The 25,094-nt window shown below is 37.1% G+C and overlaps 2 protein-coding genes and 5 non-coding genes across 7 annotated transcripts in view; 2 read left to right on the forward strand and 5 right to left on the reverse strand.

The window, feature by feature from the left end:
• Positions 1-25,094, reverse strand: part of LOC139810478 (uncharacterized) — a 352,879-nt gene that overhangs the window by 195,704 nt on the left and 132,081 nt on the right. The window lies entirely within an intron of this gene.
• Positions 568-3,240, reverse strand: LOC139810324 (trehalose transporter 1-like protein). Its single transcript, XM_071773744.1, has one exon. It carries the CDS (start codon positions 3,001-3,003, stop codon positions 1,483-1,485), a length of 1,521 nt encoding a protein of 506 aa, XP_071629845.1. The 5' UTR covers positions 3,004-3,240; the 3' UTR covers positions 568-1,482.
• Positions 9,724-9,796, reverse strand: Trnar-acg (transfer RNA arginine (anticodon ACG)). Its single transcript has one exon. It is a non-coding gene; the product is annotated as a tRNA-Arg (tRNA).
• Positions 10,132-10,203, forward strand: Trnae-uuc (transfer RNA glutamic acid (anticodon UUC)). The gene has a single exon. It is a non-coding gene; the product is annotated as a tRNA-Glu (tRNA).
• Positions 10,939-11,012, reverse strand: Trnai-aau (transfer RNA isoleucine (anticodon AAU)). The gene has a single exon. It is a non-coding gene; the product is annotated as a tRNA-Ile (tRNA).
• On the reverse strand, positions 17,354-17,425 carry Trnad-guc (transfer RNA aspartic acid (anticodon GUC)). Its single transcript has one exon. It is a non-coding gene; the product is annotated as a tRNA-Asp (tRNA).
• Positions 17,809-17,880, forward strand: Trnad-guc (transfer RNA aspartic acid (anticodon GUC)). Its single transcript has one exon. It is a non-coding gene; the product is annotated as a tRNA-Asp (tRNA).

The raw sequence follows: 25,094 nt of genomic DNA on the forward strand, positions 1-25,094 counted from the left end.
CCAGATTTCTTTTTCCGGCAGAAACGTACGTGTTCGTCTCCAATATCCATAAGTATATAGTATATAGTTAAAGATAAACTATTTATAAGTATACAAATATATATATATATATATATATATATATATATATATAATTTAATTTTTTATTTAACAAATAAAACTGCAATAAAAAAATAAAGAAAAAGACTATGTGTTGCTGCAATATGAGTGACATTTTGCCGTCGCAAAATTTCCGACCAATATTTCGCCGGGGAATTGAGTTTCGCGAAGAAGACTACTGATCGAAAATGGTTATAGTAAAGAGAAGCAAGAATAACGTAACGACCGCTTTGCGTGCTTGCGATAATCAACGCCGAAGCGATCCAAGTAAGAGCATGGCTGAAGAAAAGAGGGTAATGAGTTAGGATTGGGGATGAAATTAAAAAGAGAAAAACCATTGGAGTTTAGCGTGATTCTTTATTGCGCTTACCTCTGACGCTTCGAGATTGAAATCATTCCGATAGGAAGAATGTTATCTGAAGGATCTAGGAATTATTGTAAAATAAAAACGGCAACTATAAAAGTTAGTCCAATATAAAGGTAAGATTGAATTCATTATTCGATTGGCGATTATAACGATTCGTGCGACGCAAAAAACAATACGAGTTAAAATTGAAATCGTGTCATTCCTATTGAGAAACTATAATATTTATCCATGTATGTATTAGGATGCGGTAGTAAATATATCTATCGTTTCCGGAACGTTTTCCGGAAACAGGAAACAATCTTTATCTTCGTCGCCTTAAAATCTCGACGAAGGGGGGCAATGAATCGGGATTCCTCGCATTTTAATAACCCCGACAGCACCGCCATCATATTTCACTCGCGTACGCGCCTAAGTCATTGTGCGGGCCGCTAAACGTCACGCGAGAACCGCCGGGACGAACCGTAATTTCCATCAGCTGCGGTAAGTGGTCCGAGCAATAATCACGTGAGAACGCAATTTTACGGTCCGTCATGCCGGCAAGGCTCGCAGTTAAATTTCTATTGCACTCGCCGCTCCGTCCCGACGGCCGCAGGAGTCATTATTTCGGACGCATCGGTTAATTTTACGGCACGACCGAAATATATCCGGCCGGAAGAATGCGTCGCGTCGTCGCTTGTACGGCATTGCTTGCGGTAGCGCAGTCAAATACATCATTATGCCGCAAGCTAATCTCAACATCCAAGTTTTCATTTATAAATTGCATTAATTTTTCAAAAACAGCAAAAAGAAAGGATATAATGTTTAATGCAGATATGTTTACTTGATATCACATGCCAAGACAGCACGCTTTTTTTTAAGGAAGTGACCGAAGAAATAGCAATTTATTTTTATACTAAATTAAAATCTACGAATGCTATTCACGTCGTACATAAATACATGAATTATCACAATATATTCACATACCTACTTATAAAAATACATATCATATTCTGTAACATCTGCTCATTAAATGATCGTCATTTATCAAGCGGCATTTCCTTATCCAATCCGTTGTTTTTCTCAAAAGAAACACGCTCGCGGAGAGGTACGTCCGCGCTTTGTGCTTGCGGTGCGTGAAATTCTTTGCCAAAAGACATCTGAATCTCTTGCAAGGTTTTGTTCTTGGTTTCAGGAAGAATGAAGTACAAAACACTAGTCCCGACCAACGCCACAGTACCGTAAACGGCGAATGTACCTTCGGGCTTTACAAATTCCATCATAAGCGGCATCGTCTTGATCACCACGAACAAACACGCGAAATTGAAGCTGGTCGCTAATCCGGAACCGAACCCACGGTGTTTTCTCGAGAACAGTTCGCCGCAATACATCCAGGGTAAGAAAAACAATCCCATTGACAGTAGGCCGACGTAAGTGATGAGTAGAATCATGGGGCTCCAGGGTCTTCCAATGTCAAATGTCAGACACGCGCTTAAAGATAGCATGGTGATAGCCGCGCCGAAGCCGGATATAAGCATCACGGTGCGCCTGCGGCATATTTTCAGAAAAACGAACACGAGAACGGCGAATATCAGACGAATCACGTCGACGATCAGCGTTATCAGGTACGCGTAAGCCGGGCCGGAGACGTCCGTCAACATCTCGACGCAGTAGAAAGTCATCACGTTGGTGCCTGAGAATTGCATGATGAAAAAATACAGGCAAACGATGCTGAAAGGCATCAGGAAGTTGCGCGAGGACCACGTCTTCCTGAACGAGCGCAGCAACGACCGTTTCTCGATTCTCTTCGCCGATATTTCCGCGAGCCTGTCGGTTTCCAACAGGGAGAACTCCTCGAGTGACTCCTCACCACGGAGGTATATCCAGGAGCGCCTCGCATTCTCGATCTTGCCTTTACCCAGTAGCCACAACGGGCTCTCTTGCGAGTAGACGCAGAGGATCCAACAGATTACGGGCAACACGCCGCTAATGTACGCGGTGGTTCGCCAATGCAGCCAAGTTCCCATTGCGTGACACGCCAATATACCGGCCGAAAGGGTCAAGCTGGTTGCCCCCAGCAGAACGCCACGTAACTGAGGATCGGTCGTTTCACTCAGGTAGATCGAAAATATGGGCGCCAAGACTCCGGCGCAGTACCCACAGAGAAGTCTGCCCGCTATCAAAACGTCTATGCTGTTGGCGAGGGCGATAATCAGCCAGCTAATAAAATAGACGGGAAACAGTAGTGTCACTGACGTCTTTCTGCCGAGTTTTTCCGCCACGAATCCACCGGTCCAACATCCCGGGGCTACTAGCAGAGTCACAGCTGCCGCGATCCACGACTCCTGGTCGATGCTGAGCGCTCCGAAATGATCCACGCTCGCAGATTCGGAAGATAAAGATTCACTGTCATTGGTCGAAATTGTCTTCAGCTGCGGCAGAAGAATCGCGCTGTAGCCGCTCGACATACCGGTCACGCAGACGCCCAACAATGGTCCCAGAGCTGTCATCGATTGCCTGAGACGCAACTTAACTTTGGTATTTGAATCATTAATCTTCATTGCGATATCTAAAACAATCTCGGTCGTGGGGGAAAAAATGCGGAGGAGTTGATACAGAATGACGTAACTGTTCACTGTTCACTATTCTCTCTCATCTGCGCTATAATTTCACTATCTCCTAATCTTTTAAACAAATTTTTAAAAATTTAAGTTCTTTGAAATGCACACATCACGAATGTTCGATCGATGGAATGAGAGTGGTCACTGGTTTGATTAGCAACACAACTGAGATAAGCGCAAAATAAAAATGTATTGCTCGATTATATTATCTATACTATAAAGCGATATCTGTGATTATGTACGTAAAGTTGTTCTACACGAAGATCGCGACTGATTACATTTTATCCCTTCCACTCTTTATCTAATGTCTTGGCTAATCTTGAAACCGGACTGAGTTTTATGCACGATAACTGAAATAACAAACTTATATCGATAAATTGGAAATATATAGGCCCAACTGTCCAAATATATTCTCAACTATCTTTTATCGATAAAAGCGCGCTTTTATTTCCGAGATGCTACAGTTCACGTTACATATACTACAGCATTTTAGAAATAAAAGTGCGCTTTTACCAATAAAAGAGAGTTGAGAATATGGGCCATTGGCTCTTTTGGAAATTCACGAATATAAGAGAAGTAGGTTAAATGAAAGCCACACAGACGCGATAAATAATGCGCGAGTTCTTTAAATTTTAAAATAACGCCTAATAATTCTATTACATTATTTTCCAACCTTAGTAAACTATGCGCCGCCGACTAAATTGTCAGACTTGCAACACAGTTCTGATTGGAGTAGTAAAATACTCTCCCTCCTGCCTAATTAAATCGTTTCGATTTAAATATGTATAATACACAGAATTATCAAACGTTATTCTAAAATTTAAAGAACTTTTGCGCACCATTTACCGCGTCTGGCTCTCATTTCGCCCGCTTCTCGTATATATGTCGATAAATAGAGATAATCCGTGCGATGGGGCAGTTACGCACGAACAATACGACGACTGTTAGAAAATTACATTCGCAATTGTGTTAAACACGTAGAGATCAAAATAATGGTTTGTTATTAGAAGAAAGTCATTTAATTACCCGGCTACGGAAGTCGTCGGACCTTTTTTTGCTCTTACAAGGAAATACGAAATATAAACCTCAATTTCACGGCTATTTTCTCTAAAGAGGGAAAATTTCACGTAATACCGCCGTGTGTCAGTCATATGATGTTGCATCCTTTTACGAACTAACAAGATGTAATCTCCTTTGAAATGATTTGAATACCATTGAGATCCTTTTCAAAGGCTTTAACGCTCGGAGCTACTCAGACAGTGTCTGGCGGTATATTCTCAGCAACATTAATATAAAACTGGTGGGAAAGAAGAGCAAGATAAGCAAGCTATCAAGAGATGTATCGTTATATAAAATTCACAACAAGGTTATTTTTTAAATTTGTCTGAAAAATGTCGCAAAACATTTGTCATAAAAATTTGCAAGACAAATATGTACACTAATTATCATATCGCATGTAATATATTTTTGCTTATCTGTTAAATGTACAATTTTATCCTTTTCTTTGCCGTATAGCAATTAAAAAAATCTGAGTTCCACATGTGGCACACAAATCCGACTCTATACAATTCTACATTATCCCCACGCAGCAAATTCGAGGGTCTCGTGTTGAAATAATTAAGTCGGCCCACCGTTCTGTAGAAAATTTAGACGCACCGCATGCGTGACGCGCACATACGCCCTCGCATGAAAATGAAACCGAAAATCTCCATACATCTCCCACCGCGCTTGTGTAAAATAATTTTCCCGCAGCCCCTCGGAAATACGCGTGGTATTTTAACTAGCTGAAAAGGGATTTAAATGATCCGGGGTGGCGGCCGTGGGAATTTGGAAGAGAGCCCCGTGAATTTAATACGCACAACTCCCTCGTCGAGCGACGGGGTGTTTCGTATTTTGGACGGTTGCCAAATGCGATTTTCGCGTTATTTATCTTTCGCGAACGAGGATACGCGCGCGTCCGCGCGAGGATGAGGGTCGGGCTCGTACGCATCGATGTGCCACGATGCATCGTGCGCTTGTTCCGACGATTAAAAACTAACGACTCCGCCAGAGAGGAAAGCAGTAATGCCAAACGAGAGATATTTAACACGTTTTTGGTGTTTCGGCTGTAATTAAACGCTTTTGCACTGTTTTCGCTGTTAATTTTCGCCATTAATTTCGAATAATTCTTTTCCGTATATAGAAACTGTGGATTTATACCATATTCTCTCTTGTTTGCAGGAATTATCGTACAATAGAGATACGTAAAAAAAACTGCACAGAAGGAGAAAAACAATTTTTTTTTTATATTTCCAACATGTTTTTGTCTTTAACTTGTTAAGATCCTCGCTGAAAAAAAATCTAAAGTGATTACTTCTGCGAGTGATCTAATTTTCTCGGAAGTGAAGAAAAGAAATCTTCTTTTCCTATTGGCTTCGTTTGAGACTTTACCCGTAAGTTTCGCGTACGGTGTTTCAGGACCGGTCGATAGTTAAAATTCTCACAACGCGAAGGCAATCAGTAAACCAATAGAAATCAAGGGATCGGACGGGCAAATAGTGAACCTGGCAAATTTCCGCCAATTCTATTATCGGGGATTTCTAACTCTGATATAACGGTAAATATTCTGTCGCGCTCTGTGCCTGCTCATCATCTACTTCGGCCTCACGTCGCGTACGAGATACGCCTTTTAATGTCGAGGACTCTCAAAAGTCTCGTTATCCCGCGAGCCCCTGCGTACTTCGACGTTAGAGGGAGGATTTGTTTAACGGCGAACGCTTTTACGAGAGTACCCGTTGAGATCCACGAAGGAACAAGGAGCTTGTGGGTGCATTTTGATGAACTCGAGAAAGAATGAGAGAGTCAGAATGCAGTTTCACGAGAGAGCGGAGCGTAACAGTTGGCAATGATGAAAACGACGAAAGTCAAATTGATGTTAGATGTACATAAATTTAATCATATACGTATACGTCACGTAAATTCAATCTGAAAATTCGTCGCTTCTATATTTCGAGAGACATACGCATACGTCATATTTAAACATTTCTGTAAAACAAACAGGCAATCTGGAGGGGACGATGCAATATCGTCGGCATAATTTCTGGAATATGGATACAGTGTTTGCGAAAGCTTCCCCTTCGTAAAAGCGCCGAAATTTGGCGGAAAATTTATAAGCGCAATCTCGGGAGAAATTTCTGTAAGACCTCGGGTAATTTTAAGGTTTAATATAAGTTTTACTCGTCGTCTCTTCTCGGCCTCGTGTACAGGAGAGAGACTTATTTAACGGTGGATGCGCTCTTATGAGAGTGCATGTCGAGTACTCAGGAAGGCCAGAGACGTCGTAGATGAATGTTGACAAGCTCTTGAGGAATGATGCAAGGAGGCTTTGAAAGTATGTCCCTTCGTAACGATGAAACCTCTGCGAAATGTTTCCTGCTATTATTTGCGCACGGCGGGCTTATTATGACACGATGGCGATATTATGATAATAATGTAAAAGTAATTAAGTAGTTCTCTTTAATAAATTTCTTTAATAAATTTCAACTTTAAAATACGAGAAAAAAATTAATATATTATAGTATATGCTTAATTGTATCCGTTTCGCGTATTTGTGGCATGTATAATTAATCGTAAGAATATTAGCTTTTATCTAATTTGAATTTTTATCTACATGTGTTTAATTAACACTAGTATATTTATCTATCATTAGTAGAATATCTGCTCATTTCCAAAACATTCTGTCAGCATATATAGCACACCCGACGACTAAAAGCCTCGAGAAAGCCGCCTCGCCACCGTCGAACGCGGGATAGGCCAGCTCGCGCAGGGAGATTGATGTGTTCCGGAGCAGAGAAAAAACACCTCACGTGGGATGCATTTGTTCGGGGGTTTCAGGTGAAGAAAAAAGGCTGCTTCTGTGTTGGAACGACCGAGAGGAAAGTTTCCATGCGAGAGAGGATAGCCAGGAAGGGAGCAAATGACGAAGGTCGCGAAAACGAGTATACTAACTTTCCTTGGGGATACCGAGGCATGATGCGGCGAGCGAAAAAAAGGCTTTCAGACCCTTTTCGACGGTCAAACATTGCACTCTTTGTAAGTTCTCGCTTGAATGCTCTCTTTTACAGTAACCGCGTGCGACGTGGGAATCTAAGTTAATCGATTAAGGAATACAAACCACGGAATTTGAAACATAAATGGAAATGCAAGATTGACATAAAGATCGTGGAATAGAATTAGAAAAACGTTTAGAATGCATAAGTCATATGCGGTCACAAACTTCTGTTGAAACGAATAATTAAAATGTTACAAACTTTTTATTACTTGACAATGCAATTTGTAAACCGTTTTACAAATAGGCGATTCGCACATGCTAAACGTACATTTAATTAAAAATACACATGCGCAACATCATAATAAGCTGTACAATATTTTTAACATTTTACAGTACATTTGGCGCAAAAATTACATTTGGAAAGCAATGGCTAGAATTTCGTTCATGAATAAAATTAAAAGTTAATTCTTTTTCCTCTGTGGAAAAATCAACATTTATATACTACATGAAATAGATTAACACAATGCACTTCATGTACATAAATACGGTTTAACGTAGCCAATTGATGTGAAAAAATATTGCTCAACGTGGTAAATCGTTAATTTTTTTGCGAGTTATTTTGCACATTTCGTTACCTAAAAACCAATTTATAAAAATTTTTTTAAAAATTCCGAATTAATTTGGACAACTTTGGAAAAAATGATTAGCGATTGCTCATCACTCGGACTATCAATCTTTCGTGCTTCTCTCCGTGGATTCATAACGCGTCCCTCTCTTTGCAATAATATCCAATATATTACCGATGTTCCACATGCGAGTCGTGCCAGCGGATGGCGAAATGATTGTTTTATGAGTGGTCTCATCGCCTCGTTCGCGTTGAGACGAACTCTCAGGGTATGAGCAAAACATTTTTTCGCAATAAGGGATCTGTAACGCAAAATGACGCAAAGGACATTTGCGAAGATATTTGCGGAAACAAGTATGCGCAAGCATAGTACAAAAAAATTCGTCTTTAATGACGAAATTATCGTCAATCTGATATTTGGTATAATACAGAAATGTTCCGCTATCACATATTTCTTATATGCACCAATATTTATGTACCTACTCTGATGGTATAAAATACAATTTGGAAAAAAAACACATAGTGACACAATATAACAAACAAAAAAAAAGGAAGTTGGAACAGATTATCAAACCCAGAAGCAAATGTGTTACATATGTGTTTTTATCTTTCTCAGCAATATAATTATTTATTTTATATTACATTTCTTGATATTTATTTTAAAATCCGTAAATTTCAAGAAACATTTAATATATTTTCTCTTTCTACTCCATATTTTACTTCTGTATTAGATAAAGAAAATATTCGTCTCTTATATCAAAACTCGTGTTGGAATGTTCTAACTAAACGTAGATTCTAATCTACCTTTTTTAGAATAATATTTCAAAAATATTCTTTCACTTTAAATCCATTTTCGGTGACTTGAGTGCAAGTATTTCAACAAACAAAGCTAAAAAGTAAATAGAAAGCGATCAAATAATTTATCAGTGATAATACGAAATATATTGTAGAGGTAGAGATAGATAGTGAGATGAGAGAAATAAATAGACAGATAGATAAACAGATAAACATGTGTAAATAGATAAAGAAAGGAAGACAAAGGAAGAGAAAAAGGAGCATATATCTCTTTTTTAATTATATTATTAGATCTGTCAAAATGGAGTCTAATAAAGCGAAATTTATGAAGGTATATGTCGCTCAGTTTTGTTAATAGTTTTATTACATACTGGGTAAAACTGCTTTAAACCCGCTGTCAATCCAATAAGCTTTTTCTTTCGATATTATTCGTTCCGCAAAGCATGTATCGACGTGTTCAAGAGTGAGTTATGGAGAATAAACCAAGACAAAAACGCCTAAGTCAATATCAGCCGTTAAGCCGTTATGGACATTCATGCACATATATACATACATATAGGTATATTACTTATTTATTTCGTGTACGCGTCAAATTTAAAAGTCGATTATAATAAAAAAGAAAGATCTGATGTTATCCTTTTGTAATAATGTTATTGAATAATGTAATACAAAATTGTCTTAAAAATTTTGAAGCAACAAATATATAATTGCGTATATAAAACATCTGTAGAAACAAACAACATTATAGCTTCTTTCGCAATTTTTGCACAAAAATATTCGTACGGAATTAGAAAATTAAAGCATGTTCAATATTTCTTATTTGTATTATGCTTCAATATAGTGGATAATAATTTTCCTTTTGGTCCATTACATTTTCTCAATGCATTAGCTTACAATTAATAGAAAATCAATAGACTGATAAAGATCAAGTGCCGTCACTTAGTTCTCGATTTATTTAGCATATTTGCGTATGTGTTTATAAGTATATTTTATAAGTATAATTCACAAAGTTACGAAACAAATTTTAACATTTTACTCTAGAAAATTTCAATATGACTTATATATTGTTAACATTTTCTTATGCAATTGCCTATGTCATGCCATTTAATAAAATAGAAACATGTAAAATATATTTCTTAAAAAATATATGAATTTTCTATTGTAATCATATTCTAATTATTAGTAATAAATTGTGTAAAAAAAAAATAATCGATCCTGCCAGGATTCGAACCTGGAATCTTCTGATCCGTAGTCAGACGCGTTATCCGTTGCGCCACAGGACCATTGAAGTTCCAAGTTCAACGTGCACAGTTTTCTATACTGTCTAAATATCTATGCTTCAAATAACAGAAACACTTATAATACTAAATCAAGTTTATTATAAGTTTTATTTTACATAAAAAATAATTTTTGGAGTATATTCCGCTAAGTATTTAATAAATTCGAGAGTTAACACGGCTGATAATATGACAATATTCAATCATTATATCAGCGTAATATTGCGATTTATATAATTGAAAGAAATGTAATCAGAGAATTTAACTTGGAAAATTTAATTTAGATTATTTGTAGCATTATGTCAACTCTTGAATCGGTTTGTAAGAGCTGCCTTCAACAATCCGGTATGGTCTAGTGGCTAGGATACCTGGCTTTCACCCAGGAGGCTCGGGTTCGATTCCCGGTACCGGAAATTTTTTTTTTTCAAGAATTTTATATAAAATAAAATTTTTCATGAATCATAGATAGATACTAATATTAGTAAATTTTCCAGAAGCTGTAATTTTGCATTTAATATTTTAATATTCAACATGTGCGCGGATAAGATTCTGTACGCGATCAATAGATATCATCACGGTTGCGGAACGAAGAAGAGTAAATAAGACACGGCTATTGCTTTTCTCAACGAAAAAACTTTTTCCTATTACAAAAGCCACGTCTACCATTCTCCAAGGCTGTCCCAAAACGGTCCCATTAACGCCTCGCCAAACAAGCCGCGTCGAACTGGAAAAAGTTACTCAATTAGAGTTCTGGGTCGTTTCGAAACTTGCTCCGTATTCAGCCGAAACTCAAATTCTTCCTTTTCCTCGTGCACTGCTTTTTGCACAACCACAAGCACGTACTTCTTCCGAAGTTCAGGGCACCGTGACCGCCGTCGGTCAAACTTTTTTCGGCTTGATAAGTCGCGCACGTAACCCCAGCACAATAAGGAAAAAGGACATATAGACGCGGAAAAAAACAAAAAAATTTCAAAGGTAACCTTTTCTTCCAAGCACTGGAATAACATTTAATTAGTATATTTTAATTGGAACATTTTAAAGGCGTAAATTTAATTTCTAATTTTGACATATTAAAATGTACGTAATTAAAAAAATTACTTTATAATTCTAAAATATAAGCATGATAATTTTCTACAGGAAAAAAAATTTGGCCCATGAGGGGATCGAACCCGCGACCTTCGCGTTATTAGCACGACGCTCTAACCAACTGAGCTAATGGGCCAACTTGCCTCAGAGCTTGTCGTACAAATTCACAACTAACGTATCATTATTTTTATATTTTTCTATACCTATATAAATTTCTAAAATACAAATAATTTTAAATATAATTACCATTATTATTAAGATAGAGCCAATTTTTGATTTTTTCATTTTTGAAAACAGGCGATTTTATTTTAAATTAAATGTACAAGTCAAATAAAATAAAAATAATTAAAAGAGACATATCAGTAATATATAAAAATAAATTAAATAACGTACATTATAAAATATTTATCTAGCATTAATTCTTCTCCAAAATTAAACGTAATATTTTTAATTTATTACGCTAATTTTATTGAAACAATCCAGTGAAAAATGTTTTTCAAATACCAATGTTTGTCAAATGTCAATTAATAGTATTCTGTATTGAAAGAGGCGAGTTTATATTCGAAGCAAAGCAAAATATAAATATTATGTCGAATGTTATGCGCAATAAACAATTGTTACGCTGTTGGATTGATAGCAATCGATACGGAAATATTGTGCAACGATAACGAGCGTCATTGGACGCTGCCGGATGAAGAAATGGTAAATATTTAACCTATAATGGAAAGAATTTTATGCAAAAGAAAAATAATATTGACTGGACCGTAGAAAAACACGACGAGTATTTAAATCATACTGTGTAAATCATGCAAGTCTTGTTTTTAAATACTTGGACCTTTGATATCTTTTTTAAATAAAGCTATTATTCAACGCAATATTTTCTGAACAAAAACGGAAAATTATTCAACTAATATTATAATATCTACAATACCACCGAGGCATTAAAAAAGGTACTTTATTCTCATTATAATGTTGCTTTGGATATTTATAGCACTAGTTGTGTGCACCTTGTTTTTCTTCTGCAATAACGTTGTATGTGTGTGTGCCTCTTTAGCGATACCAAATTTACGGAGTGACGCTGGCGAGTCCGATAACTGCTCAGCGTTTTTGCTGTCTTGTACAACCCTAATAATTCTGCGGCTCCCTTTCCCTCTCTTTCTCTCTCTTTCTCTTTAACAAAAAATATCGTCATGAAGTAAGTCTACAGGCTATCATAAAGTATTAAGCCGCTGCAGGTGTCCTGCATGACCCTACCACGGCGTCAGCGAGAACTTTCCTTTCTTTTACCTTCATACCATACGCCCAGCAATCTGCTACCGTCTGGCAGAGCTTCAGAAAGAAGAAAGAGTAACGTGTATGAACTTTAACGGCTACGGGGAGTGAAGAAACGTGGCTGTGGGCACGAGTTGATTGTCCATAAAGAATTTATAGCAGATGTGATTAGATAAAAAATTAAGATATTTTATTAAAAAAATATTACGACTTAAAATAAAAATTACTGGTAACTGTAAATTAATAGCTGGCACAATTCAGTAATAATGTTATTAGCTAAAGTATCCTACACATAGATAAAAAATTTTATTTAGATTATATTTGTAATTGTTAGGGAATTCATATATCTTCACCCGAGTTCTTATCATTTTTTAGAGAAAATAACATATAATATTTGATTTAAATTTCCATAGATTTATTATAGATAAAAAATTTTACCAAAAGACGTGTAGCGTCTCGCGCAAAACATACTTCTCGTAAAGTGTATCATTTATTTACACTTATATACAGCAACGTTAAAAGGTTCATAGGATTTACATAACAATACGAGACGGTTTTTAAATTGACGGATATTTTTTTCATAAAAATAAACAGTAACATTCCTGAAATAGAAACGCATTTTTTCATCTAAATTCTTTTTTTGAACACGCATTAACAATGGAAAATACTGGATAACAGATAGTTTAGTAACATTTCCAACAATATAAGTATCCCATGCAGTTGCAATAAAAAAAAATGACACGTCACCGTTGCGAAGTTCAAACGAAATATTTTCATTTGCTTGAGTAAATCGCCATAAAATGGTCGGGCAAAAGCGATCGGACAAACTGACCATGTTCGCTATCGACTCGATGCTCACAGCATGTCCCAGTTACATCGTAAAACTGTCGTTTTTTGGCTCAATCCCGACTAGCCAAGACTAAATTGAAGCCCGTCGCATATCTCGATTTAACTTGTATGCACGTATATACATATACAACTGATTCCACAGAGGCTGAAATCGAACTCAACTGACGTGAAACAAAAAAAAGAAAAAAAGCTTGTTATCTTCAAACTGTTATCTTTACGAAAATATAATAAAAAATTGACAAAAAATATACTTTACCGTTATCCTTCTCCTAAAGCAGAAATTTGCCACTCTAGTCCCATTCACTTTATACATTACTATATTATTTTAATATTAAAACAGTCAATTAAGATAAAATCAAATTTGTATTAAATAAAATATAGAATAAAATCAGATATTATTTTCAACGATATTTAACGTTAAGTGGCATATATCGTACATTCGTCTTGGATAAAAAGCGAACAGTACGAGTGAAGCATGAGACAATTAACGGCGGTACCTGGCCCTCTACCATCGCGTTTCATATATAGTCTGGCCGAGCGACGGGTCGATTGGGATCGTTGAGAAGGTGAAGGGAATCGAAGTGTGTGCGGAACCTCAACGGGTCCCCGAACAATCAGCGACAAATGCCGCTACTTGGGTGGCAGCCTTCTACCTTGCTCTCCTCCACCTTCGGTCCACCATGATTCTCAGCTGTGAAATCCGTTTCTGGAATCGCGACACGAATTTCTGACGGTACGAAAAAAGTCCCTGCGTCTTTGTGCGACTTTCGCAGAAGTCATTGACGAAAATGCCGCTGTTAAAATTCACACGGAGTTCGCTGTTCTACACCGAATAACTAAAAATTAAACTTTAGGCAATATATCTAGATTAGATCATCCAATGAGAAGTGATTAAGCAAAGTTGATGTATTCCAAGTATTATATCATTTCACTAAATATTAAAATCATAACTGAATAAAAAATGGCCGGAAGAGCATACGATTATTTCGATCGCAAGAAGTAATTATTCACAGACCGCGAGTTTCCACTGTGCGGAACAAATTTTTCTTCTCGCTGGCTGAATTATAGCGCGTGCAACGGCGCGGATTACTCCAACGCGCGGTCCATTTTAGCAAGATGCAAACTAGACGGGTGTAATTAATTAAGGAGATTATTAATATCAGTTAGATGTACCGAAAATCCGCAATTCCGAGATATCTCGTCCCAAGGATACTTCGCATTATTTTTACGTGATTCCGATGAAGGACACTTAAGACTGCCGTTTTATTGAGCTCTAATAATTGATCGTGAAGTACGTAATCGCATAAGACAACGTGTAATTATCTCCTTAATAAGACAGCAATAACGTTTGCCGTAATTACAGAGAAATGTACGCGATACAAAAGATCGAAAGACGTATAATTATAACATGTATAATCAGATATATGTATGTATATATACAATTATACATATATGTATATATACACATCATAAATGTGTGATATATGATGTGTATACAATCAGATTTTACGATTACGCGCTTTTCTCACGATTACATACCCCACACGTTGCTTAGTAAAAAGAAATCATTAAACAGAGATAAACAGAGACACGTAGGTCATAAGCATTAGTCGCGTATGTAATTTTTTTATAAAATCTACTTAATATTTGTTTTAAATTTAGATAGTTTATTACGGATTTAAATTCGTGTGAGCAGTCAATTCAATTTTATAGCATTTAATTTATATTTATTTATACAGAAATACGTGACGCATCTTGAAAAATAAATTTATTGTTTGTTTGACAATTGATACAGAAATAGTGGTAATTTTATCTATAACTGACAGACTTGTGTGTCAAGGCTAGTTGTGCGTGCAGATAAACCAGACGTTTATTGAACACGAAATGTTATCACATTTCTCGAGAGCCAAAAAAACCAATATCAATTGAATGACATGATAAGCGATAAGAAAATTATCTTCGATGCGAGACTTGTCGGGCCACATTATCGCCGGGAGCAAATGTAATTAAGGCGAATTTACGAGGTGTCCTCTCGCAACCTGCGGTTTTCAAAAGAGCACGACAGCGTGCACCGACCGATTTCGACAAGTACTCGCGTGCAACAGCGGCGTATTTCAAAAAACAGCGTCTATCATGTGACCTTAAATTTATCCTCGATCACACAGCTTATTACAGACAAGCACGACCGGGTGCTACCCCAGTTAGAGACGACGTCTCCTCGAGACGTTTTCCACTCTCAAGAGTAGGATTCTTCCAGGTGCAATTATGTTTTCCCCGATGTTTCGAGCCCCTTCTGCCTCCCGCGGCGCCTATTATCAACGAGAGTCATTAGATGCGCGTCAGATGATCCGCAATAACACTCGTTATTATTCACGGCCGACACGAAGGCCGACGTTCGCAATGTGATAACGGTGATTATGAAGATTCATGGTGCATGCGAAAGCGGAAGATTTATTTTGTTGACGTTTCGATGATTAACAGTATGTCTAAGGCTTATCGCGTGTTCTTTCAGGCACAACATATTTTTGATATGTCAGATTTTTTCATTCTCCTTGGCAAGAAATTTTTTTGTCAGAGAGATTAGTCGTTATAATCTTTTTAACTTTTCTCAACTTGGAGTCGGCAAGAACCGATGGATAATGGAACATGATAGATAATTCGTCATATAGAATTGGTCTGCGTCGGTAATGTACGCGATCGAAATGTGCGTGCTTGGTTAATTGCGCGAAATTCATCGTGAAAGCAAGAGTATAGAAGGTATATGGAAAAGGGACAAAGGGAGGGAGTGCACTACGTGCGATTACACCTATTTGATATGCCGCGACACTCAAAACTCGTACATCACACTTAACCGTTGAATATGGAACAGTCAGTCCCGACAGCGGCGCATCCAGCATGCATGCATATGTAGACCGCAATTATGGCCGTTAACTATCGTCGGCACGCACGCCGAGCACGAATTTTCTATTTCGCCATGGAGCCTCTCATTTTTTTCCCTTTAAACGTTCGCCAGCATCGTGGAAGAGGCGCTTCCGCTTTCGCGATTTCGGCAGTTGTAAACAACATAAAACACATTTTATAAAACGTACATATTAACAGAGAGAGAAATCTGTAGGTATAATTTTCTCTATAAATTAACTTTAAATTTTTGAATTTTTATAAAATAAAACGAAGATAAAGAAAGAACATCATTTACCAGTTAAATCAAGAATCTTTCTTTAAACCTGTTAAAACTATCTCTAGAGAGATCTTTTTACTAATATAGTTTAAATGTAAAATTGCGCTTAAATTGTGAAATTAAACTTGTAAGATTCTAAATTATATAAATATACATATACACATAAAAGAAAGCTCTTATGAATAGTTTAAACAGATAACAGCCAAAGGTGACGTAAAGGTAACTTAATTAAGACAAGTAATCTTAAACATTGCGTAAATTTCGACGCTGCGGTAGATAAGCATACAAAAAAGTCTGAAGATTTCGAGACTCTCTTTTTTTCCTACAGATCGCCTCCAACCTTTACTTCGTCTCGAGACTCCCTGTGGACGATGCAGGTGCGGTTCGTAAAAAAAAAAAGAAACAAGTTGGTACACCGTCGGCGTCAGTACCACCGTCGATGAAAAAAAAAAGAAAAAGGGAAAAAAAAAACAAAAGTAAGAGAAGAGACGCACATTCGGAGTCGCGGTGTTTAGGACAGGATGGGATTGATGTAGTTGTGAAGGGGGACGGGGGGGAGGGTAGTTACAGAGGGAAAGCGGGATGGAAGCAAAGAAGAATGTCCCGTGTCGCCGCACCCAATAACACGCGGGTAATCACGATTTAATAGCTCAATAACGTCCGCCACTGTGCCCTACCACACGGGCCTCGAAACAATTTATCGGTCTCGCCAGTCAATAAATTCAGTTTTTGAGTTGTATACGGGCCTGACCGGTCCCGCGAGAACGGGCCGCAACGGGCTTAAATCTCAAAGCGGACGGCATCGAGTTCGGAATGGCGAATTTCAAAATGACGCGTATAAATTACCGGAAGAATAAATAAATACCGGTTGAAGTTGGTACCGCCTTTCCTTCCTTTCATCCGATATCGATCTTATCGATATCACGGTATACGCTATTAAAATCGTCGTTATAAAACACGCAATAAACATATTTGTTGATATAACGCGGAATGTAAAATGTATTATTTGCTGAACTGAACAAAATTGCATTTAATTTGCAACCATTTTTTCCCGTATATGTATAAGGTTTATACGAAAAGAATAAATGTTTCATAAAAACAGGAGCAGAATTAATGAAGAAAAAGAACAATTGATCTGTCGACTGCAAAATATGTGTTGTTTACATAAAAAAAAAATCCTCCCCGGCGGGGAATCGAACCCCGGTCTCCCGCGTGACAGGCGGGGATACTGACCACTATACTACCGAGGACTTGTTGAATTGCCTCTTCTGTTGTATTAGTCTTCCAATGTATCGCAATATTCCGATTTCATTTTGTTATTACTTCTAATTTTGTCAAATTATTATTATTACAGTTAATTAAAATATTGTTATTTAAATAAATAAAACATTATAAAATGAACTTTAATATCTACAGACAGTTTAATGCTTTTTTTTAAATTTAATTTAAAAAGTCTTAAAAAAACAAGATAAAAAATTAGGTAAATATCTCTCTAATTAATATACATATATGTGAATTGTATTAGTACTTTAAATTTAACTTTAGTACATGTATGTGTACATACATGTTCTTACACTTTGCATAGAATCGTCTCACTACGTAAAGAATATAATAATGGACCGTCTTCCTCAGGTCCTCGGTAGTATAGTGGTCAGTATCCCCGCCTGTCACGCGGGAGACCGGGGTTCGATTCCCCGCCGGGGAGATTTCTTTTTTTTTTGCCAAATTCACGAATCACATCTTGCAAGCAACGTTAATTTTTCTTCACCTAATTTATTGAATTTTATTCGCAACTGTAAAACCAGATAGAAAATATGCAGCTTTAAAATGGTGTATTTGTACAAATTATAATCGTTCTATTATATTATTATATTATTCCTTCAAAATATATCACGTCTATTTTGTGATAATTATGAAAGTATCAAATCATAAATAATCATATCCGTTTAGTTTTAGTATATAGTGCGTTTAAAAAGAAAATTTAATTGCAGTTAGTCATTTTATATACAATAGATAGCGTTCCAATAACAGTGTTTAGAGACTACAAAAGTATTTCAAATTCGAAGAAGTTGTTTGTATATAATTTAAAAGACATTTCTCAAACTTCCTAATAAATAAAGAGAGATGTAATGTAATTTGTGCCCGTATCTCGACAACACAGAGGATGTCTAATTGAACACGATTTTTCCGTGCTTACACTGCTTGCATTTTATTGAACTGCGGTCGTATCATTGCAATCTTCTACAAGAAAAGCGGGTTAAATGTCCGGGTTGTCCTCTCGGATGTCGGAATGGCTCGTCGTGAGTCGCACTTTAAACGCGAATGAAACTAGCCGGTCGTATTGGCCACGCTGCTCGTAAAAACAAAGGGACACGATGTTCATAAAAGGAGGTCCGTCGTTAACAGTAGTCCCAAACAGTCATAGTCACGGGAACGCGGCGCAACCATTTCTCGTCTCATCTTGTCGCGCGCTCGCATTCACGTTTATGCTGTCCGGTTACGAGATTGCCAGTGTTTATCGGTTCGTTAGCGCGACGCTTGTTGGCGCTATAAACTACTTTGTCGCTTAACTAATAATTGTTGTAATGCTGGTTTACGGATTCAGTGAATCCTGCACAAAAACAAGCAAAACTGAATTAATATATGCGGTTCTCTACTCCCCCCCCCTTTCTCTCCCGCCGCACTTTTAACATTTTCATGACAAAGCATTTGTTGCGCGAAGTCAGGAAATATAATTTCAATATAAATGTCTGATTTATGTATTATTTATATACAATAGACAAGTACATTGAACGCAAAATATACAAAAACGATTCCTCTGACCGTTTCACACATATACTGCCTGTATCTACAAAAATTTTGTTTACAAGTGCCTGAATTTAAATGCCCAATATGTATTAAAGTTAATATTTATGTATTAAAATGCATAATGCATTTTTGGCATAATAGACACAAGTAATCTTTAATTCAGATGTATTAACAAATATATCTTTTAAATTCAAACTAATATTTTTTTTAAACAAAATCGTCATAAAGTAATGCTGCAAAGAATTACAAGCCTATTGTACACAATATGTAAAACTGTATACATATAAAATATACAATAGGTGTAAAACGATCTTACTTACCAGCACGTAAAAATAATGTATAATTTAAAACGCTTCCTATGAACTGCCAACGCTTTCACCCAATTTTTATTCATAATTTCCACAATTTATGGATCGGAGAGTGAAATATCATCGCGGTATATGCGAACGCTTCGCTTAAAAACGCATTCGGAACGAACTACGTGGAATTTTCATGATGCAATGCGGTACACCGCGTTGCGTCTATCCCGGTAAATTTACATCCCGTTATTACAGCGGTATTTCGGAGCCATATGTTTGTCGCGTCCCGCGTTTCATCATCCAATACGAGGGTTGTTTGTCTTCCCCCATGTCGACGTTAAATCTGATATTAGAACGGGCGTGTGTGATCACTTGTCAATAGTCCGAGTGGAGCGACAAACCTATCGATTGTCTGCAAAGTCGATTTTGTAATTTAGATCGATTTCGATGCATGGGCCCGGGTTGCTTTTGATGCCGCTCGTATCAGCAACGCATCGAAACCGAATATTTCGTCGACGCGGTTGAATCATAGAATGATCAATCAATGCGCACCCGCATCGCGTTTAACGCTCTAAAATGCCCTGTGAATAAAATATTCATACTCCGCGTAACGACCATGCATTATTTGCATTATACCCTGAGGCATTTGACAATATAGAAAAATTTTTTTTTATTTCAACCGTTTTTATACCGTTAAAATTCTATATAATAATGATAGGAATTAACTTGATAAGTATTTTTTTTTCAGTAAATTAGTAAGAACATTTTTCAATTCTTTCAAAATAATAAATAAGTTGAATGTAGTGACTTTGTTGCAGTGTTCCCAATATTTTCAAAATTAGCACACACATCAGAATATTTAAACGTGCAATGTTTTAAGAACATGACTTGCCGATTGACGACATCAAAATTCTGGTTACCAATTATTTTTAAAAATTCAACATAAATTGACGGTAGTACCGATAGACAAAGCACGAAAGTATGTTTACGAAAAATGTAGAATCAAACAAAAGCGACTTACAAAATATATAATAATAAAATTATTATTAAAATACGGCACGAAAATATATTCGTCTACACTCTACGAGAATATTTTTTAGAGCATCTTATTTTTTTTTGGTACCTTAAATTAACAAAAATATTTACAAAAATAATTTAAAAAGTCCTAATCAAACTTTAAATTATTAAAAAAATATATCATGTAAATATATGTATACCATATTATTCAAAAAAATATGTATATAATATTTTTGCATATTTAAATGAAAGGAAAACTTCATTGGCTGCAATATTCTTGCTAGATTCTCCTGCTCCTGCAGGACTAGTGTAAAATAATGAATCGGGTGGACGAGTGATATCGTAAGCAAGAGGCGAGATGTGGTTCTTAAAATAAATTACTATTTCAGTGGTACCGGCGCCACTTTGGCGATGGGTAATAGAGAATTATGCGTCGTTTATGTCTCGTAAAGCGCCGCGAATGGACGGGAAACGCGCGCGGAGGCATTTGTCGCTTCGCGAAATCGCCGTAAGCCGGCTTATATTTTATTCAGCCGTAATAAACGTATCTTCAACTTTTACGTCGACCGATGGTATACTAGTCCTTTTTTCGTCGAGCGCTGCGGCTCGTCGCTTCCCGTCCGCGTTGAAGACTAGATGACGAAGCCTTTGCGTAACTCGCGGATAAGATAAGCGTTATGACTCGCGTATATTTGCGCTCGTAAACAGCCATGGTAAACTTCTCGAGAAACTTGTACCTCTCAATCGCATATAAGCAAATTGAGAAATCGAAAGGAAAAAAAAGTGAAGTGACGAGGTACGAATCAATGTATATCTTCGAGTTTATAATTATCGTGACTATAATTTAGACCACTCTATTGCATTTCTATGACGATACTATTTGTATATTTTATATCCATATATAGAAAATGTGATATTATAAAATAATTTATTCTTAATTCATGAATATTTTACCGATTCGAAAGTTCCAACAGCATACATTTACATCCAAGAATTCTTTATTAAATAACTACATTTAATTTTTCCTTTAGAATGTGTATAAATGATATTACAGTTTGTGAAATATGAGAAGCAAGACTTTCTGCGAGCTCTCGAAGAACGCAGAAGAAGAACGGTCGCGAGTAACGACGCAATGCTGAAGAACTACATTTATACATGTCGCTTTTCATTTCGTTATCGTTCAAAAGAAGGTTTGAATGGTGATTACATTTACAGGCGGAACACAAATAATATAAAAGATAGACCACGAAAGGGAGATACTTTACTTTTAGTATTATTAATATCGTTCAGCAAATTTATCGGAGAGAGAAGTGATAAACTTTACGACGGAGAGACGATAGTATCAGCGGGCCGGGTTAACGCTTTCTCGAGATATCATGCGGTTGTCTCGCGTACACGGAACAAACATTGCGTGAGCTTTATGCCCGCGTAAACAGGTTGTATATGCGTGGGCGTTCTTGATGCCATCAAAAGGCGTCATCTCGGCCAGTCGTCATCGTCGTCGTCGTCGTCGTCGTCGTCGCCGGTTTGGTCCCCGACAACGACCACTCATGAGAAACCGACGCGGCATGATTTACGACACGGCGTGAATTTCAGTCCATACGCGGACCCACCCGTCTTCTCCACCTCGCATGTCCATGCGCAGGAAAGCGGTCTGTCCTTCCGTGCATAACCAGCCATTAAGCGACCATCGGCTATCGGATTCGATAGCCCGACTTAAGTAGCACGTCCGATGCCGCGAGCGATACTTCTTGCGGCGAGAACGGCGAGTTCTTTCACGGCAAACGGCCGCGGTTTCACGCTACATCTGTAGCGCAAACCTACGCAAACCTGTCCTACGAAAATTATTAAATATATTTGTCCCATATATAGGATTGATCGAGACTGAGCGGCAAAAAAATAATCTGTTGTGCGATTGTGTGACGTGATACATGTCTAAAGATGACTATTTGACAATATAATCGAACGATATATTTTATAATTTCAATGTGCATATTATTATGCATATATAATGTCAAACAAGTTTCAAATAACTCATTTGTTGAAATTGTTAAATTTCTTAAAAAGAATTAAGTTTCAGATAAATTATATTTAATACAATAGTATCTCAGTCCTCGCAGTACGTACAGATTTGTCTTAATTTTAATTATATTGTAATGTCTAAAGCGTATACACATTATATTATATTTATTGTTAACTTCAGCTACATAGCCAAGAAGGTGGGTACACATTATATATAATTATAAGTCTGAGCCTCGGTCTGAGCATTATAAGACTTCTATTATACTGAGAAAAAAAAAATTTAGATCTAAAAAAATATTTATTAGGTGGCTCCTAATAGCTTATTTACTTAAATAATACACATATTTATTTAGAATTAGATATTTTTATTTAAATTAAGTAAAAATATCTAATTCTAAATAAATATGTGTATTATATTAAGTAAATAAGCTGTTAAGAGCCTAATAAATATTTTTTGGCTCTAAATATTTTTTTCTCATCAGTGTATAAGATCTATAAGTCTCGACAATCTAAAACGGTAATACATTCGAAAGAATCGAGATATAAAATAGCAGAAACAAAATACAAAGCTTTTTGGTCAGAATTCGACGGAAACATTATTTGTGTCGCCAACCACCTCCGCTATTTTATCCTGTTGCTCGTCGCTACCTCGGCTGCGGAGACCTTGCCATTTATGCGAACCCTTCTCGATGCCGTGGTAGTAAAGTGAGTCATGACCGTGAATCATCGAGATGGCTCCGTGTTCGTTGCGACGACCCTCGCTGACCGCGAAATATGAGAAGAAGCGCTTTCTGCGGGCTCGAAGAACGAGAGCATGAACGACCGTGGATAACGACGAATCCAGTAATGTCACGAAAGTAACGCGGTGCTAAAGAAAAACGCATCTATAAAAGTATCCCTAAAAGTACCTTTAAAATAAACACAATTCTAAGATATCGCAAATTCTATTATCTCGAGCATCAAACAACCATATTTAATTCATATATAATTCCATTATATGTAGCTCGTAAAAGTCATGTTAAGCTACTTAACATAATGCACGATATATTTTGTGAAGCTAAATTTAATTCATTTACGCTCTTTCAAAGAATTGGTATATTAATATAATTAAAATTTATATAATCTTTTTTTAACTCCTGCTGAGATACACTGTATTCGAAAGATACAGTCATCTTTTTCCCATCTCGCGATATGATCATTTTTTCGTATTTCCAGATCTGGAGTTAATCTTATTCTAAATTTAAATTCCAAATCCTCTTCTCTGATTATAGTACTTTCTTTCAATTTATTACTTACTATAGTCCTTGCAAAGTCAGAAAAAACAATATTTGCTGTGCTGTGAAAATGCATCAGTCGAGTTATGTCGATTTATGTTTCGAATTAGTGGTATTAGATTACAGGAATCCCTTTCGCAGGAGTCCCATAAAATCACACCGGACTCAAAAATATACTCGCGGTTTCATGTCGGCCTACGAGCGTTGTCCCAAACAACGGATGAAAAACAGCCTTTGATGCCTCTATACAATATTTATAAATACATTGTAAATTTTTCGACCAGTCTACTCTCCCGTTTCCCTGGTTTACGCGAGTAAGCTTCGCTTCCGAATATTTTTTTCCTTTTTCGATGCCCCCCCAAGCGGATGGCTTTCTGACAAATTCCCAGACGGGAGACACACGTCTAAAAGATCGATTGCATAAATTCTTCTGTCGTGGTAAACTGTCGAAGAAGACCTGAAACCTCTGTGAATTTATTCGTTCTCGTTTTGTATCTTCGAAATAAGAGGGAAACGCATTCAACGGGATAACATTTTTTTCAGCTCCCACGACATTGTATTCTAAGAAAGACGTCACAGCATGATAATCATCTTCTTCTTTCCTTTTTTTTATCTTAAAAATGTGCTGCTTTCAAAAGCTGAATTTCGCGCTACGAATCTCGCGTTTCTTCCGCGGCAATCAGTTTCCCTCGTCGGGGAAACTTCATCTCTCATCCGAGCGTTACGGAAACGATCGGTGATAGACAGATCATTTACATTGGTCACGGAAAATAACGAGAGATTTTTACATGCAAACAGAAGTTAATCCCTAGCACTGAGATTCTAAAATGCAATTTCATGAATACAAATTAGTATATTTCTGAACTCTGCGTTATACATATATAGTATATATGTATATATATAAAGTAGAAAGATCTTTCTCTACCTTTTCCAATTGGCGCGCGCGGCTTTCTACAGGACAATCATAAAACTTGGGATCTATTCTGCGTCCTAAATCCCATGTAAATCCGCTCGCTGAATGGACGCGGGCTGACGGACGCACGCAGAGAGAGAGAGAAAGAGAAATCTTCCTTTTTATCCGCGCGAAACTGACACGCAACTGCTGTGAATTAATAACAAAATAAAACGGACGCGACGCGTTGACGTTTCATCGCTCACGTGCATTTTCCAACGACCGGGAATACCGGCGACGTAATCCTGGAGAGAAGCTCGATATACACACGTTGCTGAAATGAGAACGGCGTTGGTTTTCGAAGACGATCCGAGAGAGAGAAAATCATTCGACGGCGTAGATACGATGGCGCGCGCGAGAGGCGAGAATTTTCGTTAAACGAAAGGAAGCTAGCGCGCCCGCGAATGTATATCATAAGCACCGTTTCCGACGGGCGGCTGTGCCGCAAGACCCGCGACGTTCCTTTTCCGAAATGTCTCCGCGTTTTTCTCTTTACGCGTTGAGATAAAAGACGCCCTGGGAATTTACAGAGAAGGCGATACCTACC

The sequence above is a fragment of the Temnothorax longispinosus genome, chromosome 3 (genome assembly GCF_030848805.1).
Source record: "Temnothorax longispinosus isolate EJ_2023e chromosome 3, Tlon_JGU_v1, whole genome shotgun sequence".
Classification (NCBI taxonomy): Eukaryota; Metazoa; Arthropoda; class Insecta; order Hymenoptera; family Formicidae; genus Temnothorax; species Temnothorax longispinosus.